The sequence below is a fragment of the Macaca mulatta genome, chromosome X, assembly GCF_049350105.2.
Source record: "Macaca mulatta isolate MMU2019108-1 chromosome X, T2T-MMU8v2.0, whole genome shotgun sequence".
Taxonomy (NCBI): Eukaryota; Metazoa; Chordata; class Mammalia; order Primates; family Cercopithecidae; genus Macaca; species Macaca mulatta.
The window spans coordinates 41,501,304-41,523,684 of record NC_133426.1 but is presented as its reverse complement, the minus strand read 5'-3'; the positions used below and the strand labels follow the sequence as shown (position 1 = coordinate 41,523,684).

The window sequence follows — 22,381 nt, the reverse complement described above, 5'->3', positions numbered from 1 at the left end:
TGTACATATTAATTAGGGCTGACTAACCATTATAACGTGTGATTCTAAAATTTGAGTGGCTTAACAGAATAAAAATTTACTTCTTGCTCACTTCACAGTCCAATGCAGGTAGATGAAGGAGGTCTTTTCCACTAGGTCACATGGCTATTTCCCAGGGTCTTGGAATCTTCTACTGTATCCTTTGTACCTAGCCAGCAAATGAGAGAAGAGAGAACATGGAGAAAATTGCAGGGTCAAGCTTGGAAATGGGTTTATCTCACCTTCCTTGGCAACTGCTAGTCACGTGCCCACCTGGATGTGAGAGCTGGGGAACATAGTTTAGAAATGTGCTCAGGAAGATAAGGAATTGGGTCTTCTCTTTAGTGTAATTTATCTTAAGTAGTGTCTGTTCACTGTCATTGCTGCAGAAAGTTTTCACAATTGTGAATTTCCCACAGAAGTGTATACCCTTTACTAGAACTGGTTAGTGGAATATTTAGAAAAGGCTGCAGCAGTGTGTGGAGATTTTGTTTATTTCAGTGTGGTCAGTGGTTAGGTCATTGCCAGGTAGATTTACTGACCTTTTGAATCAAGGACTTTTTGTAACAAAGACTTTTTGTAATTTAAACACTAAGAGAAGCCCAAATTGGTTTCAAAGTTGTATTTTTTCTTACTGATATAACAAGGTATCTGAGCACATCAAGCTTGAGATTGCAGGGGAGAAGCAGGAACATTACTGGCTTACACAAAGAAAGGGGCAGCTATTCAGACACAAACTGGACTTTCAGACTGAGCCAGGCTGCCACTCACTCCCCAATGGTGAACATCTCAGACCTCACAGAAAGCATTCATTTGGAATAACTGCTGCACTGTTTGGTATAAATTGTCACAATTTCAGAGGAGAGTCTTAGATGTTAGTGAGAAAAACATACTTAACTTTCCTTTGTATTTGTTTACATTATAAACCTAAAGAAGTATCTGCCTTATTGGCATCTGCCCTGTCAGTGCAGGTCAATTTGAAAGAGGAGCTGTTGAACTGGAAATGAACCATGCCTGTTAAAAAGATGCAGTATAAGACCAGGAGCAGTGGCTCACACCTGTAATCCCAGCACTTTGGGAGATCAATGTGGGAAGATCACTTGAGCCCAGGAGCTCAAGACCAGCCCGGGCAACAAAGCAAGACCCCATCTCTACAAAAAATTTAAAAAGTAGCTGGGCATGGTGGTGTATGCCTGTGGTCCCAGCTACTCCAGAGGCTGAGGCTGGAGGATCACCTGAGCCCAAGAATTCAAGGCTGCAGTAAGCTATGATCACACCACTGCACTCCAACCTCGGCAACAAAGTGAGACCCTATCTCTAAAAAAAAAAAAAAAAAAAAAAGGTGCAGTATCTTCTGAATTTTGGAAGCAGGTGCCATATACAAACTCCAGTCAAATTAATGACTGTGAGGCCAAGCCCTGGACAATATTTGCATGCATGTGGTTCTGAATCTCCAAACTGAGCTATTTCTAAATGAAAGTTTAGGCTAGGTACAGTGACTCACGCCTGTAATCCCAGCACTTTGGGAGGCCAAGGCGGACGGATCACCTGAGGTCAGGAGTTCAAGACCAGCCTGGCCAACACGGTGAAACCCGTCTCTACTAAAAATACAAAAATGTGGTGGGTACCCATCATCCCAGGTACTTAGGAGGCTGAGGCAGGAGAATCACTTGAGCCCAGGAGGTGGAGATTGCAGTGAGCTGAGATCGTGCCACTGCACTCTAGCCTGGTCAACAGAGCGAGACGCCATCTCAAAAATGAATGAATGAATAAATGAATGAATGAATGAAAGCTTATTCATCATGAATGAAATAAGCCATCATTAGAATGTGCCCTCATACCCTACATCCCATAAATAAGGCTTATTAAGCCCATTTCACGGCTAACAGGCTACATTTTAATAATATAATCAATGAAGAATTCAAGTGACTGCCATATAGAGAAATCTAATCATTTAAAAATTTTTAATATTTAAATGTTTATGGTATACATTAAGGAGGGAACATGGCTATGACCAACTCTTGACAAGCAGCTGTTAAAACTTTGGAGTTTCAGGCTGGGCGCGGTGGCTCACTCCTATAATCCCAGCACTTTGGGAGGCCGAGGCAGGAGGATCACTTGAGGTCAGGAGTTTGAGACCAGCCTGGCCAACATGGTAAAACCCTGTCTTTACTAAAAATACAAAAATTAGCTAGGCATGGTGGCACACGCCTGTAGTCTCAGCTACTTGGGAGGCCGAGGCAGGAGGATCGCTTGAACCCGGGGGTGGACGTAGCAGTGAGCTAAGATCATACCACTGCATAGTAGCCTGGGAGACAGAGCAAGACTCTGTGTCCAAAAAAAAAAAAAAATTGGCCTTTCATTTTTCTTTCTTCCTATGTTCCACATACCATGGTTGATTTGGAATTGTTTTGTTTTGTAGAATCAACATGAATTCTTCTGCCTTTTGTGTTTGTTTTTTCTTTCTTGTTTAAGACAGGCTCTCGTTCTGTCTCCCAGGCTGGCTGACTGTAGCCTTGACCTTGTGAGCTCAAGCACCTTCCTACCTCAGCCACCCAAGTATCTGGACCGCAGGTGTACCACCACACCCAGCTTTTTTTTTGAAGAGACAGGTCTCACCATGTTGCCCAGCCTAGTCTTAAACTCCTGGGCTCAATCAGTTCTCCTGCCTCGGCCTCCCAAAGTGCTGAGATTACAGGCATGAGTCACTGTCCCTGGCATGAATTCCTTTTTAAGGATTCCAAGTCGGGACACCCAGGGGGCATAGTTTTATGGGCCATGGATTAATTAAGGCTAATTAATCCCACTGAGCCATTTTAGGAAATATCTTTACTATATTTATGTTATTCCTGTTAACTCAATAACATTGTAAACAGCTAGGTATGAAGCCATAACTTTAAGGCTGACAAAAAGAAACAGAATTAAGTTCCCAAGAAAAACTAAAGATTATCTAGGACTTTATTTTTTCTAGTCATGTTCTTAAAATAATAACAAGCTCAAAATTTGAAGAAGCGTTATTAGAATTTGTTTAGAGGAAACAAAACTGCCAAACTGAAACATTTACTTTAAAATGGAGAAGTACTGTGATTCTACTGAAAGGGAAATGCTTTCTGAAAGTTTTTGAATTTGAGTAAAACACATTTAGTTAAATCTGTAGTTAGAAACTGATACAGAAAACTCTAAATATTTGCTATCCAAGTAGTTCCAACCTGGCACACATACGCAGCTTCTCATTTTGTGGGAAGAGATACAGAGGCATGAGTAACTGCTTTGTCCAGCTTGTTGTAGTATGCCTGTATTTAAAAATTAAAAGCACTGGTGCTAAGATGATCTTCATATGAAATGTATAGATCAATTAGTAAAGTACAATTTGGCATTAGTTTGCTAGGACTGACATAACAAAGTACCACAAGTTGCGTGGCTTAAAACAACAGAAATTGATTCTCTCATAGTTCTGGAGGCTGGAAAGTCCTTAATCAAGGAGTTGGCAGGGGCATGCTCCCTCCAAAGGATCCAGGGAAGAATCCTTCCTTGTCTCTTCCAGTTTCTGGTGGTTGCCTGCAATCCTTGGCGTTCCTTGACTCATAGATGCATCATTCCAGTCTCTGCTTCCGTCATCACATGTCATTCTCTGTGCGTGTGTGTCTGTGTATTTACATGACCTTCTTAGAAGGACACCAGTCATTGGACACCCTAATCCAGTATGACATCTTCATAATTAATTACATCTCCAAAGACACTTATTTCCAAACAAGGTCACATTCTGCAGTTCTGGGTAAACATAAATTTTGAGTGAAGGACAATATTCAACCCAGTACAGCATGGAAAACTGATTTAACCCTGAATTAATTATTTACATGTGAGTGCAAATTACACAAATCTAATATAAAATAATGAAATGTTACCCTGTCATCCATTAATTATGCTTTCTTGGAAATTGGTGTGTTAAAGTGTTATTTATGTCTTGTAATGATACTTTGAATCAGAGTTGGAATTTGTATGTGATACATTGAAAGGTCAGTGGGTGGGTGAGTTTTTGATGGACTGAAAAACCACGTTTTTCAGATAAAAAGCATTTCACAAATATTATTTGGTAGTAGTTTTCAGTCTTCTCAGTTTCTAGTATAAATTTTCCTATTAAAAGAATAACTATTTAGTTTGTAAATCACCAGTGTTACAAAGCATTGTTAAATGACACATCTCTCTGCCAAACTTTGACAACTAAGTTTTAAATATTAACTGGCCATCTGTCATACCTCTGAACAGCTGTTAGCATTTGTTACTCACTGCTGTTTCCATAGTAAATGCCCCACCTAATTAAGATTATTTTTGTGGGAAGTCTCAAAATTATGGTTTCTGAAAATATAATGGGTGATTAGATTAATATAGCAATTTATTGATGGATTTTTAAAATTGTAGTAGCAATTAATTTAGAAGTCTTTATAATATTAATTTATAAGTAGACTTTTATAATAGACTTAGTAACTTTTAAATATTTCATTAGCAATTAACTGATACTTGGAATCTTTCATATTTTGTATGGCCAACATCTTTATTATAATTTTTTACTGTTTAGGGAGAGTTAGCATTTTTCCCTCTGGCCTGGAGTTAGCCATGGAAAACTACAATTCTTGATTTACTATTTTGCTTTTTTGAGATGACATTAAATTAGTAGCCATATTTAGAAGAGCTTATTTTTAGAACTCAGAAGTTTCCTAAAGGAAAAAGGTGGAACTTCTACAATAATCTGGTGATAATGTTTTTGAGCAATTTGGGGTCTGAGAAGTAAGTTAAATACAATGTTAGGTTTGGATATTTGAAGAGATTGCCAATCAGGAAATGCCAAAACTAAGTTTCCCAAGAATGTGTAGTCCAGTCCATTTGCATTTAAATGTCTAGAATAGGCCGGGCGCGGTGGCTCAAGCCTGTAATCCCAGCACTTTGGGAGGCCGAGACGGGCGGATCATGAGGTCAGGAGATCGAGACCATCCTGGCTGACACGGTGAAACCCCGTCTCTACTAAAAATACAAAAAAAAACTAGCCGGGCGAGGTGGCGGGTGCCTGTAGTCCCAGCTACTCAGGAGGCTGAGGCAGGAGAATGGCGTGAACCCGGGAGGCAGAGCTTGCAGTGAGCCGAGATCTGGCCACTGCACTCCAGCCTGGGCGGCAGAGCGAGACTCCGTCTCAAAAAAAATAAAATAAAATAAAATAAATAAATGTCTAGAATAATAAAGCCTATCTGAGGACCTTCAGAGGATGAGCTACTAGTAATTTCTCAGGGCCCCATCCAGTCTCAAGAGTCAGCTTTGTCAATTATGAAACCAGCTGCATAGTGGGCCCCTGCCCAGTTGTGGTGGTCTTTGTGCTTCTTGCCTCCTGGGGCTGTAGACTGAAGTGCATTGCTGCTCACTTTAAATTTGAGTGTCTCTCCACTGTTTTCTAACTGGATGGGCAAAACCTCCCGTATCTGTTTCCCTCCGTGTTTTGAAGTATTATTGTCAGTGTAAAAGTACTGCATGAAACAAAATACCTGAAAGCTAGAAATACCATATGTTGTGAATATTCTCAAAGTATTTTTTCTTCTTTCTTAACGTAAGTAAATGTCAATAAGCTTAGCAAAAAAAAAAAAAAAAAAAAGCCACTAAGCATATGGTTCTTTGTTAAGCAGCAATAGAAAACTGATACAACCAGGAACAAGATGAGGATTGTCCACTCCCCACTTCTATTCACCATTGTCCCAGAGACTCTGGCCAGTGCAGTTAAGACAAGAAAAAGAAATTCAAGGCATAAAGATTGGAAAGGAAGAAGTAAAATCATCCTTTCCCAGAGATGTTATCTTGCATGTAGAAAATACTAAGGAATCCACAAAAATCTAATAGCATTGTAGGCAAGCTTAGCAAGGTCACAAGATACAAGATGAATATACACACGTTATCTAAATTTCTATATGTGAGCAAAAAATAACCCAAAAATAAAATTAAACAAATATTCACAATATTATAAAAAGAATAAAATAGGAATAAATCGAACAAATAATATAGGATTTGTATACTGAAAACTAAAAAAAAGCTGCGAAAGAAAGATCTAAATAAATGAACAGAAATATACTGTTGGAATGGAGGACTTAATATTGTTAAGATGGCGCTTTTCTCCACATTGATCTATAGATTCAGTGCAGTCCCTATCAACATCCCAGTAGGATTTCTTTGTAGAAGTCAACAAGGTGATCCTACAATTTATATGGAAATGCCAAAACAATTTTGTAAAAGAAAACAATTGGATAACTGATTTCAAAACTTCCTATAAGGCTACAATAATCAAAATAGTATGGTGTTGGCATAAGGATAGATATACAGATCACTGAAACAGAAAAGAGTCCAGAAATGAACCCTCATATTTATGGTCAATGTTTTTCCAACAAGACTGCCAATGCAATTACATGGAAAAGGGGATAGTCGTTTTTTTTTCAAATGATCCTGGAGCAGTTGGAGATCCATATGCAAAAAATGAACTTAGACCCTGTCTCATACCATACACAAAAGAAAATTGCCTCAAAATGGATCATAGATTCACTTTAAGAGCTTAAAACTATAAAACTTTTAAAAGAATATAGGAGTAAATCTTCATTACCTTGGGTTAGGCAAAGAGTTCTTAGATGTGACACAAGGGAATTTGGGGGGATTAAGGAAATGTTCTAAAACTGGATGGAGATGGTGGTTGTACAAATACATGAATTTACTATCATCCCACTAGATTTCACAGGGCCATTACACTAAATTAAAATTTAGCTTTGTGGCTAAGAATTTACCACGGATTCAAAAATACTAAATATGGATTTTTCTCCCAAGAACTGTTTTATTAACCAGCGTGTAGTTGTGCCTTATGGAAGAAGTCCAAATTGTGTTTTTTGTTTGAAAATGTTATGAATTACATAATTTTATGTATTTTCAATATGGAAGACACCTCAGAGCAACTTATTTTAGTTCATTCCTTCTACATTCAAGTACATATTTGCCATTTCCAAAAATTCACAGCTTTTTGACACTTTTTTAACATCAATTTTTGGTCTTTTTTATTGTGGTAAAGTATATATAACATAAAATTTGCCACTTGAACCATGTTTAAGTGTACAGTTCAATGACATTAAGTATATTCACATTGTTATACAACCATCAGCACTATCCATCTCCAGAACTCTTTCATCTTCCCCAACTAAATGTCTGTACCCATTAAATACTAACTCCCATTCACCCCTCTCCTTAGTCCCTGGCAACCACCCTTCTACTTTCTGTCTCTATGAATTTGACTACTCTAAGTACCACGTATATAAGTGAAATCATCCAGTATTTGCCCTTTTGTGTCTGGCTTATTTCATTTAGCATGGTATCTTCAGGGTTCATCCATGTTGTAGCATGTGTTAGAATTTTCTTCCTTTTTAAGGCTGAGCAATATTCTATCGTGCGTGTATACCACATTTTGTTTGTCTACTCATCCAATATTGATGTTTTGTGGTTGATAATTATGTGCTAGGAAAAACCAAATTCTCAGAATAAGGCTGTCTAATAGTAGGGTATTCTGCCTCGTTCCATCTCCACACAATTACTCTTTCTAGGTTGCAAGTTAGGTCTTACGCTGTACATCTATGTGAAGGAATGTGTGATTTCCACTGAAAGTATTAATGACTACGGGAGTCTTTCCAGTTCCCTTATTTGTTCAGATAAATTACTTCTTAAAGCGAGGTTTCGAATTTACTCTAGAATACCAAGAATAATGAATCAGCTTGTCACCAGTACCAGTGTTACCCACTGAGTGCCATTCTCTTTTTATGACACCATGATCAACTTTACCAAAAGGCGAAGGAATTTGCAGAAAGCCTTCAAAGTACAACAAGCACTGATTCTTCTTTATGCTATTCTCAAGGAAAGGAGGGGTTTCCCCCTAGAAAGGAATGTGATATGCTCAGTTAAAGAATGTTCAATGGAGTGGCTTGCAGCATTCATAATCCAAGAACATAGCTGTTTTCTTCTCTTTGTGGCCCTTCAAACATTATCTCATAAAACTCTTCTGCCAGACTGCCTTTGTGTTATTCTCTTTAAATTTTTCATGACAGAAATTCATTTTTGCTACAGCTACACCAAGTACAAATGCTTGGTGTTTACCTATGCAAAATAAAAATGCTAGCAAAAGCCAAAAATAATTGAATAAAATATTATCTGACACACCTAATGTAACATAAATGTTATCTTTTAAAGCAGCACATTAATAATGGTATGTTCATTTAATGTAAATATCATTTAACTCTTGTAGTTGCTTAAGAAGAGCCAAGCTAGGAAATGTGATTTTAACACTTTAAAAAAATAGAAAGGAAATTAATATCACAGTGAAAATTTCTCATAGTTGGGCAAGCTCTTGTATCTGATACTAAAAAGTACCGTATTTCAGACTTTATTAAAACAAAATAAAATCTGCCTATATTATATCATGTAACTGTTTTTTTTTTCTCATGCTTTCTTTTGCTCAAGAATAGGCATTATGATTTGTGTTTTACAGGGCTTAATTTTAGAGTTATTTGCCCACTTGAAAAAGGCATAGAGAACAGTCAAGCTAGGTCATCTGAGGCAAGTGTTTTGAGTTTCTCAGAAATAGCTGCCACTGACCAGAAATCTGCCACACTGGCCTATGTTGTTAGGCCACCAAAGGCACAGTCTTCTTGGATTGAACTAGGAGGTCAAGCAAGTCTTAATTTCTTGAATTCAAAAATAAATCCCTGTAAGTGCAATGTTCTAATAAGATTAGAACAAAAGCAGCCCTGTATACAGACAAATAAAACCTAAACAAAACAAGGGCCTCCTTAGAGGTTCTTTTGCTGTCAAGATCCAAAGGATTTTTGCAGCTTTTTCAGGAAATCTTGTATTGGCCCAGATGTACTGATTTTTTAATTGCCTTTTTTGCTGACAGAAGAAAACGTTAATAATGGATTTAGAGCAGCATATTACTAGGCCAGCTGCACTCCTTCTTGCACCTTCAAGTAAGGATATATTCTCCGTCATGATTTTACTAAAACTTGATTTAAGCTAGCATTTCACTGCTAAGCTATTAAACTAAAGCTGGAACACCAAACTCAAGAGCATCCAGGAACATTCTTATTGGCCGCTAAATACAGTAAGCAGTTGTCCATTACACGTCCATCTTCAACTTGAGTTATGTAGTACAAACTGGGCCATGGTATTGGGAGCAGCCCTGAACCTTAGTCCAGGGAAAATCTAAATTCCAGGGTGGAACTCTTGCTCCTTGATTTCAGTGACTAGATTTAGGAATTTACACACTTTTTAAGATGAGAAACAAATTTAGTTTAAGATTTATGAAATCTTCAAAATGAATGAAATGAATCTTCAAATGAATTACCTTCAAATAAATGGAGTTTGCTATCTCCATGCAGATAGTCATCTGTATGACTATTATTTGAGTGCTTGCAACTATTTAAAATAAATTAATTTTTAGAAATTTTGTAGAATATAAAATTTCAAGAAAAACAATTTTTGGTGCAGGTAGAAGAGGCATTCTTTGTACCTCAAAAAAGAAAAATGGCCTGAGTGATTTTGATTTCTTTTTGTAACTTGTAATATCCCAGTGGTACAAAATTGTGTTTAGATTTCTAAGAGACAGGTTATAGAAGTTCTTCCAGCCAGGTGTCGTGGCTCACGCCTGTAATCCTAACACTTTGGGAGGCCGAGGTGGGTGGATCACCTGAGGTCAGGAGTTCAAGACCAGCCTGTCCAACATGGTGAAACCCCATCTCTACTAAAAAAATAAAATAAAATAAAATACAAAAATTAGCCGGGAGTGGTGGTGCGTGCCTGTAATCCCATCTACTCAGGAGGCTAAGGCAGGAGAATCACTTGAACCCCGGAGGCAGAGGTTGCAGTAAGCCAAGATCGCGCCATCGCACTCCATCCTAGGTGACAGAGCGAGACTCTGTCTCAAAAAAAAAAACAAAAAGAAAGAAAAAAAGTTCTTCCTAGTGTTTAATTGTAGCTCCTTAAGTTTTTGAAAATGGCATTTTAAATTTTGCAATGTTTCTTTCACGCTTACGTTGCCCATCATACAATCTTTAGGCCACTGCTAAATACACTGCTGTTCTCCAAGCTTGAACTACATCTTTAATGATGTGCAGCTTCGACCTTCCAGGCTCAGGCAATCCTCCCACCTCAGCCCCCCAAGTAGCTGGGTTTATAGGAGTGCACCACCACGCCTGGCTAATTTTTGTATTTTTTGTAGAGACAAGGTTTCCACATGTGGCCCAGACTGGTCTCAAACGCCTATCCTCAAGCTATCTGCCCACCTCGGCCTCCCAAGGTGCTGGGATGACAGATGCAAGCCACTGCACCTGGCCTCAACAAGTTTATATGTAAACTTGAGCAAGAAAAATAGATTTTTAGATCTTACAAAGTTTTCTGTGGTCTCCAACTTCAGAAAATCAGTTCCAGTACAGTAATTGAATATCAGTTCCCTGTGTTTCAATATTAAATCAGCTTTCCCTAATATTTTGCTGGATTTCAAATGTATATGAGAAAATACCTGTTATGTATTGATGGCTGATCTGCTCAGTTCACTGAAAAGATGTGACATTGGAACTTTGTTCCTATTTATCCACATAATTCACAGAAACTGTGAAGAAAGTTCTTAATAAGATAGTCTGTGTTTCCAGAACAAGTTATTTCAGTGTTCATTATTGCTACACAGTGTAATTCTGTGCACACTGTTATTATCTGTTTTATTAGGATCATCACAGACACATGCATTAAATACTTTGCAGCTAAATATTTGACTCTTGCAAACTTTAATTCTTTTCCAGCAGGAAACTTCTTCAGTATCTATAAGTGATAAGATGATGGTTGCTAGTGAACATCAGTGTTCTTTGCAACCCTACGAGCCTATGCCTACAGTATAGTTGCAAAAGTTATAAACTTGTCCAAACCAATATACATTCTGGTCCTTAGATTTGGTTTTCTCTGTGCAAAAAAATGTTAGTGGGACATACAACTCAATGATAATTTTTTTTTTTTTGAGACGGAGTCTCGCTCTGTCGCCCAGGCTGGGGTGCAATGGCCGGATCTCAGCTCACTGCAAGCTCCGCCTCCTGGGTTTACGCCATTCTCCAGCCTCAGCCTCCCGAGTAGCTGGGACTACAGGCGCCTGCCACCTCACCCAGCTAGTTTTTTGTATTTTTTAGTAGAGACGGGGTTTCACTGTGTTAGCCAGGATGGTCTCGATCTCCTGACCTCGTGATCCGCCTGCCTCAGCCTCCCAAAGTGCTGGGATTACAGAATGATAATTATTTTATAGCTTCTTACCATGCATTCCATTTTAAATGTTGATCTTGATAAATACTGCACATACACTATGAGCCAAACAAAGGTTTCTATTTGAGAACTAAGAAATCAGAAGATAATGTGATATCATGGAGTATGATAAAAAATGAAACTTGATTTAGTGCTTTGAATGTAAATAAAAGGTGACATATTAACCGATTTCATCATTCTTATGTTTGAAAGTACAGTCTCAGGAGATTTGAATTAATATCACCACCAAGTTTATTCTGCTTCATTTGAAACAACCCATGTCAAATGTAGAATGTGGTCTCTTTACGGAACTGTGGCGACACTTCCTAAGACAGAAAGATGAATGAAGCGTGTCAGTGTAGCTATGTGTGGTCATATCTGACTCAGTGCCAGAGATTTGCAGAGAGCAGGCCTATCTGTGAGTGAGACAATATGAGACAGTCTGTTTCCCTTGCAGCTGTTCACATTTCCTTGTTTTGCCCTGGTGTTGTATGTGCGTGTTTTTTTGTTTGTTTGTTTGTTTGTTTTAATAAAAAGTGCTGAATTTGCGTAATGGTAATTTCATTAGAAAAAGAGAGTAAACAGGCTGGGCGCAGTGGCTCAGGCCTGTAATCCCAGCACTTTGGGAGGCCAAGACAGGTGGATCATGAGGTCAGGAGATCGAGACCATCCTGCCTAACACGGCGAAACTCCGTCTTTACTAAAAATACGAAAAAAAAATTAGCCAGGCCTGGTGGTGGGCGCCTGTAGTCCCAGCTACTCAGGAGGCTGAGGCAGGAGAATGGCATGAACCCATGAGGTGGAGGTTGCAGTGAGCCGAGATCACGCCACTGCACTCCAGCCTGGGTGACAGAGCGAGACTCTGTCTCAAAAAAAAACAGAAAAAGAAAAGAAAAAGAGAGTAAACAGTAACAGATTCATTCTTGTTTTCCCTCTGGGGATAATTTAATAACATTCTTCCTTCTCTCTTCCTCCCCCTTCACACCTCAGCTTTACAAATATACCTGATATCTTCAAATTTCAGGAAAGCAAATAGCAAGAGGAAATAATTTCATTTTGTCATTCCAATATACCTTGAATTTAAGCTTCTAGAGCAGGCATTCACAAACTATGACTCTTGGGCCAAATCCAGCTGGCCACCTGTTTTTTGTAAATAAAGTTTTATTGGAACACAGCCATGCTCATTCATTTATGGATTATTAACAGCCGCCCTCACACAACACAACAGGGTTTAGTGGCTGTGACAGAGACCATATGGCCTGCAAAGCCTAAAATATTTCCTATCTTGCCAGGATAGGATTAGGATCCTGACATTCTATTTTTTTCTTTTTTTTTTCTTGAGACAGAGTCTCTCTCTGTTGCCCAGGCTAGAGTCCAATGGCGTGATCTCGGCTCACTGCAACCTCCGCCTCTCGGGTTTAAGCGATCCTCTCGCCTCACCTACCCTAGTAGCTGGGACTACAGGCGTGCACCACCACACCCAGCTAATTTTTGTATTTTTAGTAGAGAGGGGTTTCGTCATGTTGGCCAGGCTAGTCTCGAACTCCTCACCTCAGGTGAGAATCCTGACATTCTTTAACATGGCAAGGCTTGTAATTGATTAGCTAATAGTTTTCAAATCATATTGAGTATATTTTTTCCCTGCAGCCTATAAATAGAATTTTATACAGCTTTTTTCCCAAGTATTTGCCAAAGCCCTCTCCCTGGCACAAGGCACTGTGTATTACCGAATTCTAGTAACAAGCTGAGGAGATCTGGATGAGAGAAAGGACAGCATATCAGCAGGGCAGGGTCAGGTCCCTGCTACTCTGGCTGTATGACCCTGACCATGACACTTCACCTGACTGGAACTCAGCTTTTGACTTTTTAAGATGGAGGAGTTGAATCATGTTGACACCTAAGGTCTCCCCCTTTTTTTTTTTTTTTTGTACCCCAAACAGAGTCTCATTCTGTCACCCAGGCTGGAGTGCAGTGGCACAATCACAGTTCACTCATCCTGGGCTCAGGGAATCCACCCACCTCCCCCTCTTGAGTAGCTGGAACTACAGGCAGTCACCACCACACCCAGCAAAGTTTTTTATTTTTTGTAGAGGCAGAGTCTCATTATCTTGCCGAGGTTGGTGTTGAATTCCTGGGCTTAAGTGATCTTCCTACCTCGTATGGCCTCCCCAAGTGCCAGGATTACAGGCATGAACCACCACATCTAGCCCTAAGGTCTCTTTTTTTTTTTTTTTTTTTTTTTTTTTTGGAGACGGAGTCTCGCTCTGTAGCCCAGGCTGGAGTGCAGTGGCCGGATCTCAGCTCACTGCAAGCTCCGCCTCCCGGGTTCACGCCATTCTCCGGCCTCAGCCTCCCGAGTAGCTGGGACTACAGGCGCTGCCACCTCGCCCAGCTATTTTTTGTATTTCTTAGTAGAGACGGGGTTTCACCGTGTTAGCCAGGATGGTCTCGATCTCCTGACCTCGTGATCCGCCCATCTCGGCCTCCCAAAGTGCTGGGATTACAGGCTTGAGCCACTGCGCCCGGCCACCTAAGGTCTCTTTTACCTTGAAAATTGTATAAAGTAAGTCAGACTTGAAAGATATAAAAGAAAGAATTAAATATAGTCAAAACATATTTCTTAATTTTGAGGGAAAGTTTTTAACTGCACATGCAGGATCGAAGAGAAATAATATCTGGTTCCTAAAGAAACAAGCTGAAATAAATACTCCTGATGTGTTTATTTTGTTATTCTGAATTTTTAAAAAATCTGCTTACAATTTCTATGTACTAGTCCAAATATAATACTTATTTTTTCTAGAGGAAGCATTTCTTAAACACTGCTGTGTACTCAGCCTCATGCTAGGGGCTGTTACCTAATGTCAGAGAACCCGAGTCTGGTCGTGGGAAAGAAAAAGAACCACTTAAACAGCATGTTCTATAATAATGTACCTCAGACATTCAGTTCCCTCTTGGCTGTTGATGCCCTTGGGGTGGCAGACACCCCGGGGTTGGCTCTGTCCTGAGTTGCAGACGTGTGGTTTCTGCATCGCCAGTATACTCAGCACCTGGTCTCAGAAACATGTTCTCGTCGCCTGACCCCAGGGGTTACCACATAGCTTTTTACTTCTGAGTCCTCTTGTCCTCCTGGGCAGGGCTGCATCCAGATGGCTCCAGCCAGGCTGCCTTTTTCAGTGTCTCCTTGACTCATGGGAAACACACACATGCTTAACTCAACATACACTACAAGCATGATCTGCCCCAGGTGGCCTCCAGCCATGAAAGAGGCAGGCACCAGTCTCTTTTTGCTTAGGACCCCAAATGCCACATGTCAAGCTGCCCCAAGGACTCTCTCACACACAGAGATCCTTCCTAGTGTACCAAAGTGGGCCTATAAGTTGCTACAACTCAGCAAGCATCCCTCCAGAGAATGAGATAGTGAGCTCTTCTGGCTGGTACCTCCAGTGTCTAATGTGCGGTTCTTTTGGGGCATCTACCAACCTTCACTTTGTATGAGGGAGGGTGCAATCCCCTCTCCTTTCTTCCCCAACAAGAATGAGAAGGAAATAATCAAATACTTGCTCTTCTTAGTCCTGTGACTCCTACAAATCCCAGACTCCTGCCTCTATAGGCAGAATGAGGGGTCCTGGGGTGAATGTGGAAGGGTCATTTTGACTGCCTTTCAGCAAGCCCTGGAGAAGTGGTCTAGCAGCTTCATAGCAGGTTCAGTGCCATTTACTTCTTCTTGGCCTTAGCTTTGGGCTTTAGTTGAAAGTCCAAGACTACTGGTAAGGTCCCAAGTAACATTTTATAGATTCTTTATATATGATGGAATGGGGGGTGGGTAAAGGGTAAGAAAGACAAGCTGCAGTCTTCCTTTGTTCTCAAAGTCCAGCTACCTCTCACTTGCCCCAGACCTTGGCAAAACTCTACCTAGATTTGAAATTTGAGTCCTGCATATCCTTGCAGGCAGCATATAGTATGCAGATGACCCATGAGAATGAGAAATCCAAAAGCACTATGTTTCTAACTACTGTTTTTAAACACTTTAATGTTACATCGCATTCGAACTTTTTTCCATTGATGACTTTATTTACCTGCTTTGCCATATTTCTCAAATGCTTTGTATATGCTATGGATATCACTAAAGTATTTTAAGTCTCTAAGACAAAAATATAGAAGTTGGTGGGGAGAAATGAAGGTTGACATATTATGCATATACATCAAGATAGTCTCCAACTTCGGGTTGCCCACTGAGATCATTGCCAGTTGATAATTGCTGGTGACCAAACTACTTACTCTCAGGTCTCCAAAGGGATGAATCCTTCATACATTTCTGGGCCTTTGGTTATGCAGATTTTTGGAATTTGTGAGCTCTTTGAAGACAGGAACTCTCATCTTTTTCATCTCTGTATCCCTAGTACGTAGAACCCCACATTTTAGTACATAGTAAGACTTCAATAAATACTGAGTGGATAGGTATGTGAATGAACCAACAAAGGGTCACTTCTCTCTGACAGTGACAAAATAAGCCCATTCCTCACTCCCTCCTGCTTCAGTTCTTGCTTGCCCTTTTGGTTGATGAACCGGCAGCTGAGATTCACAGTGTATTCTTTGCCACATGGACACCATCCTCTCTATCCTGTGGCTGGCTTGACAGGTGCAGTTTCTAGGACTTGAGAGCTGCAGTTTTTAGAAGAAGCAGAGCCCAATGCCCCCACCTCAGGTAGAAGCCCCATCTTTTAATTCCTTCCCATTGTATCTGCCTTTCATATTAAGCATCCCACCTCCCCTTCACTCCCCCCTGCCACTACTTCCACTGAACTTTAGGTGAATTTAATTTAATTTAGGTGATTCAACTGGATCAGACCAGACCAAATGTATGGAATAAAATTTGGTCTGAACATATTCCTTGGAGCAGTGCCTTAAAAGAGATTCCAGGCACTTGTGTGCCATCTATGAAGTTGTACGGATAGAACAGCAGTTCTCACTTGACCACTCTGTGCCTCATTTTTCTCATCTTAAAGTGGGGTAACCAACTGCATAGGATTGTTTGAAGTTAAATGAATGAGTATATGTTAAGAGCTTAGACTAGTAACGATCATCTAGTAAGTGCTCAGTAAAAGTAGTAATTACCATTGTTGCTATTAAGTAGTAGTACTATTAATACTCTCAAAAGTTAGCACTGGACATAAGATTTTCAAATACCTAAGGAGTTTATTAAAGCACAGATTTCTGGACCTCCTTCTTAAATTCTGATGTAGTAGGTCTGAAGGGGGGTCCAGGAATCTATGTTTCATAAGTACTACATCTGATTCTGCCACACATTCTTTTTTTTTTTTTTTTTTTTTTGAGACGGAGTCTCGCTCTGTCAACCAGGCTGGAGTGCAGTGGCCAGATCTCAGCTCACTGCAAGCTCCGCCTCCTGGGTTTAAGCCATTCTCCTGCCTCAGCCTCCCGAGTAGCTGGGACTACAGGCGCCCGCCACCTCGCCCGGCTAGTTTTTTGTATTTTTTAGTAGAGACGGGGTTTCACCGTGTTAGCCAGGATGGTCTCGATCTCCTGACCTCGTGATCCGCCCGTCTCGGCCTCCCAAAGTGCTGGGATTACAGGCTTGAGCCACCGCGCCCGGCCCCTGCCACACATTCTTAAGAAATTACAGATATAAGACCTAAGCAACTGTATTTGACATAGTAAGACCAGGCCAAAAATTGTCTCCAATTTGGGGAGTTGTGGGATTATTTTTTCTTTGTGAGAAAAATTGATGTCCATTTATTAAATGTTTAAATAGAAACGAACCATAATCATAGTTGAAAATGTTGAAGATAATAGTCCTTGATCAAGAAAAAGGCAAAACTTAGTTTATCATGGAATTATACATTATAAAGTGATAGTGCTATCAACTTGTAAAGCCTCAAATTAAATTTGCTTTCTTTTCCTCAAACATGTTTGAGATTTTTTTTTATTTTAATTTTTTTCGAGACAAAGTCTTGCTCTGTCACGCAGGCTAGAGTGCAGTGATGCGATCATAGCTCACTGCAGCCTTGACCTTCTGAGCTGAAGCAATCCTCCTGCCTCAGCCTCCCGAGTAGCTGGGAATACAGGCATATGCCACCATGCCTGGCTAATTTTTGTATTTCTTTTGCAGAGACAGGGTTTTGCCATGCTGCCCGGGCTGTTCTCCAACTCCTGGGCTCAAGCAGTCTGCCTGCCTCAGCCTCCCAAAGTGCTGGGATTACAGGTGTGAGCCACTGCACCCAGCCGGGTTTGAGATTTTATAAAAATATTGTTATGTATTCACTTAGATTATTTAAACTTTCCTTGATAATTAATATTATGACACATCAGGTGATGACTAAATGTGTTTTTAAAGTGTTATGTATTTTTTAAATTGTGATAACAACACTTAACAGGAGCTCTACCCTCTCAACAAATTTTAAAGTGCACAATACAGTATTGTTGGCCAGGCACGGTGGCTCTAGCCTGTAATCCCAACACTTTGGGAGGCTGAGGCGGGCAGATCACAAGGTTAGGAGTTAGAGACCAGCCTGGCCAACATGGTGAAATGCCATCTCTACTTAAAATACAAAAAAATTAGCCGAGCATGGTGGCACGTGCCTGTAATCCCAGCTACTCAGGAGCCTGAGGCAGGAGAATCGCTTGAACCCAGGAGGCAGAGGCTGCAGTGAGCCGAGATTGAACCACTGCACTCCAGCCTGGGAGACAAAGCAAGACTCCATCTCAAGAAAAAAAAGAAAAAACAAAGTGCACAATACAGTATTGTTAATGATAGACACAATGTTGTACAGCAGATCACTAGAACGTACTCATCTTGCAAATGTAATGTAGTGTGTGTGTGTGTTTCATGGTTTCATAGTTTTTTTGGTTTTGCATTTTGTTTGGGTTTGGGTGGTGATTTTTTGTTGTTTTACTATTTTTATTGCATGCGTGCAGTGCAATTCATTTTTATAGGCTAGTCTGGAAACCTAATCACTATTTATAACATTATTTTTGTGGGAAAATATGATCCCAGTTACAACATTGACATTTCTTTAGAGATAGAAAGCATTCAGAAGATGGAGACTGCCCACATATATTTTACAGGAATTTGGGCAAACTTTAGTGGACCAGCCACAAATCACCAGTTCACTAAAATGTTAATATAATGTTTTAAATAGAGCAGCATTTTACTAGTCTACTTATACTATTTATTTAATCTCTGATTTAGTAGTGCTTTCTTAATTAATACATCATTTAAAAAATTGTCCCTGCTCTATCTTCACATTGCTTTTGTTAGGCATTTTTATGTATGATGTGGCCCAAATATTTACAAGTCATAAAAATTTATCTTGCATCAGTATAAACAAATCTGACTGTAATCTGAAGAATGTTTATAGTCAGTATTTCACTTCTCAACTAGCATTGGTGTACAGAGTAGGTGAAGAAAAAAAAAAAAAGAACAAAACTGACAACAAAAATCCCCACCTATTTTAGAGAAGTTAGGAAATAGAAGTGTTCACACCAGCTGAGGTCATCTTTAACTTTTCACTTTTCAAAGCAGACTGTTGACTATGAAACATTTTATTTGAGGTAGAAATTAATATTTTAATTGTATTTCTAAACTACAGAGATTTTTCTCTAAAGAATTAAATGTATGTTCTTCAGAAAGCTGAACTTTGGATCATTTAGGTTTGTGGAATTTTAGAAATATATTTAGGTTTGTGGAATTTTAGAAATATATTTAGTTTCTTTTTTATTTTTTTGGAGACAGAGTCTTGCTCTGTTGCCCAGGCGGGAGTGTAATGGCGTGATCTCGGCTCACTGCAACCTCTACGCCTCAGGTTCAAATGATTCTCCTGCCTCAGCCTCCCAAGTAGTTGGAGTTACAGGCGCCCACCACCACGCCTGGCACATTTTTTTGTATTTTTAGTAGAGACGGGGTTTCGCCATGTTGATCAGGCTGGTCTCGAACTCCTGACCTCAGGTGATCCGCCCACTTTGGCCTCCCAAAGTTCTGAGATTATAGGCATGAGCCATCGCGCCCGATGTATATTTACTCTCTTTTCAGTGTCTTCTCCACCCTGAAGTTGCAGAGTCAAAAGAAAAAAAGTTTATGTCCTTGACTTCCTGCTGAAAGATACCACTGATTCTGTTAATGAACAGCCCTAGTAAAACAACCATAAACCTTTGTGAGAACATTCCTTCCTAGAAGGAGTTGGGTTTGCCCTTTCCCAAGATTTAGGTTTCTGTGAAAATTCTTCCAGACGTGCCTTGGCCAGAAAGCATTCTTTCATTTTACTCCGTATAGACGTGCCTTGGCCAGAAAGCATTCTTTCATTTTACTCCGTATAGACGTGCCTTGGCCAGAAAGCATTCTTTCATTTCACTCCATATTCAGGCTATTGAAAATTCCTTCTGTCAGAGGAAACAAACTCTGTGATTGAGGAAATATTGACGAATTTAAAATGACAAGGAAATTGCCACATTGACAGAATTTTGGTCCATCTATTTAAAGGCGATTTTTTGAAAAGATATGCATGAGACTCATATTCTGACAAGTTTCACGGAACAATTCAGAGGTTATTACCAAGAGGATCCCACTGAAATCATCAGCCTGCCTTTTTAAAAGGAAAATATTGTTTAGTGAAATAATAAATACAAAGCTCTGAATTTTAGCAAAGAATTGTGAGTGTTTACTGGATTTCCTTCTTTGCTTTTTAGCTGTATGACAAAATAAACACAAAGTCTTCACCACAAATCAGGAATCCTCCAAGTGATGCAGTACAGAGAGCCAAAGAGGTAAGTGATGTATTTTATAGAAGTATTTGGCGTCATCATATTTGCTACCTTTATTGAAGACATTTCTGTTGTGCATTAAGAGGCAGTTTCCCTGGAGTCACAATTTGACTCATTATATTCAGATTTAGTATTTCTAAGTTTATTACTGAACATACAGAAAAGAAAAAAGATCTCTGCAGCAATATTGCCTAGATTTCTAGTTCTGGTTCTGCAATGTAAACTTGAATACATTACCATCAATTTTACTTCTCTTTTTCTGTTTTTTAAAAAAGAAAGTTATTTTACAACACTTGGTGGAAATAGACATGCTATAAAAATTTGAGTTGCTTTTTGAAGGTGGTAATGTTTGAAAGTTAATTAAATTTCTGTAGCATTAAATATACTGAGTTTAAAGAAGTCATTTTTGTAAATTGTCAATGTATGTGGCTATATCTGTCACAAACTTTTAAAAACCTATTTATGATAGAAACACGACATTGCAGAAAGTTTGGAAAATAAAAATAGATCCATAATCTCATCACCCTAACACAGTAGTTTCCATTTTTATATATCGTTTTCCAGTCACTCTCCATTTGCATATAAATTTTTTATAGTTGTAATCAAAATGTGTCTTTTTTTAACCTACCGTTATATAATAAGCATAGTTCCATGTTTCTACTTGATCTTTACAAATATAACTTCTAATGACTGTAATATTTTTCTTTGCTATTATTAAAGTATAACATATTAGCAATTCTCCCATTGTTAGACACATAGGTTTTTTTTTTCTTTTCATTTTTTGATCATGTCAGTCTTTGTGCAAATAAACATTTTTCTTTTAGAAAAATTATTTCTTATAAAGTGAAATTACTAAGTGAAAGACTATGAAGGACACAGTCCCTTCCCTACCAGATTTTAAACACAAAGTCTGTACTGGAACATGGTGTATGTTTACTGAGAAATGAGACCCAGGCAGTGGAGGCCGCCCGGCCTGCCCACTTGGTCAGGACTAGCTTGGAGGAATTGTCTCTGACTTCGCCCCTGAGGGCTCATAGAAGGAAATTAAGGTATCACTGATAGAGGCATGAATCACCACCCTGTCTTCACAATACGCGGATAGAAGCAGAGACTCTGGGGACAATTCTTTGGCTCAAATGGACAATGAAAACCTGCTGGTTTTCCCCTAGCCCTGCTTATGTGGAAATACCACACCTCTGTATTTAAAAATAAACTAGGAGAGGAGCAAGGACCCAGAGAGAGTGTGTGGTTTCGTCCTCTCATTTCACTAGTAGAAAAACTCAGAGCATAAAATACACCAAGGATAATTGGTTTATCATCTTGAAACAATATGAATTAACAGCATAACCAGCACTCTAATGAACAGGGTATTTGGATAAGAAAGTTCTGTCATTTTTGCTTGTTTGTTTTTTCTTCCCTGAGGCAGTAGTTGAATAGCACAGAACATTCTAGTTATGATGCTAAAATCTAAGGCCCGGGCCATGTGACCTCACAACATCCCCTCCTGCCCCAGTAGGAAGCTTTTGTATGGTTTTCACAGGTTGAGGTGAGAGTCCTCCTGGATGAGTGGTGGTATGCTCCTGCCATCCAGTTGTGCTGAAGCAATCCTTGATTGGCTTGATGGTTGGAATTCAGTTGAGTGTAATGCAAACCTCTCTGAATCCAGCCGTCTGCAGTTAGAATAGCAGCAGGTGTTTACTCAGAAAAAGAACAGAGGCTTTTTCATGGGTTCGTGTCCCATAAATAAACAGGTAAACTCCATCCTGGTGGTAAAGGAGAACTTTTGAAAACAATTTTATTTGAACATAACCATTTTTACCTGTGCAGAAAAATGTTAATAACTAATTAGTGAAGAAAATTTGAGTGGAAAGAAAAAATAAGGCTTTAAAAAATTGTTCTCTTAGGCTCCCTGGCATTTAACCCTAAGAGCCATTAGCAGAGGCATGGCTTTCTCTATGTGGGCAGATGACTATGGGGAATAACATTGATCTGGCAGGCATTTTTGCATTTTCTACATTACTTAAAGAAAAATTACTTGTGTATTCTTAATGAAGTAGTCTAATTAATTAGTACTGTTCTTGAAATCATTCTTATTTGTGCCAGTGTCATTTTGACATTTCTAAAGGGAACTGGCAGTGCTGTTAATATAAAAGAAAACTTCTTATTAACTTTTTGTCCATATTGATTTTTATGGTGAGTTTGGAAAAAGATATTCAGAGATATTCTTCCGTTAAGTTTCATAAAT

General features: G+C 39.3%; 1 protein-coding gene across 22 annotated transcripts in view; it reads left to right on the top strand.

Annotated features, from left to right (window-relative positions):
• Nucleotides 1–22,381, top strand: part of CASK (calcium/calmodulin dependent serine protein kinase) — a 407,963-nt gene that overhangs the window by 318,780 nt on the left and 66,802 nt on the right. For all 22 annotated transcript variants that reach the window (XM_015127198.3, XM_077987861.1, XM_077987857.1 and 19 more), the window contains 1 exon segment: nucleotides 20,062–20,139. In XM_015127198.3, the coding sequence (XP_014982684.1) occupies nucleotides 20,062–20,139 (78 nt within the window).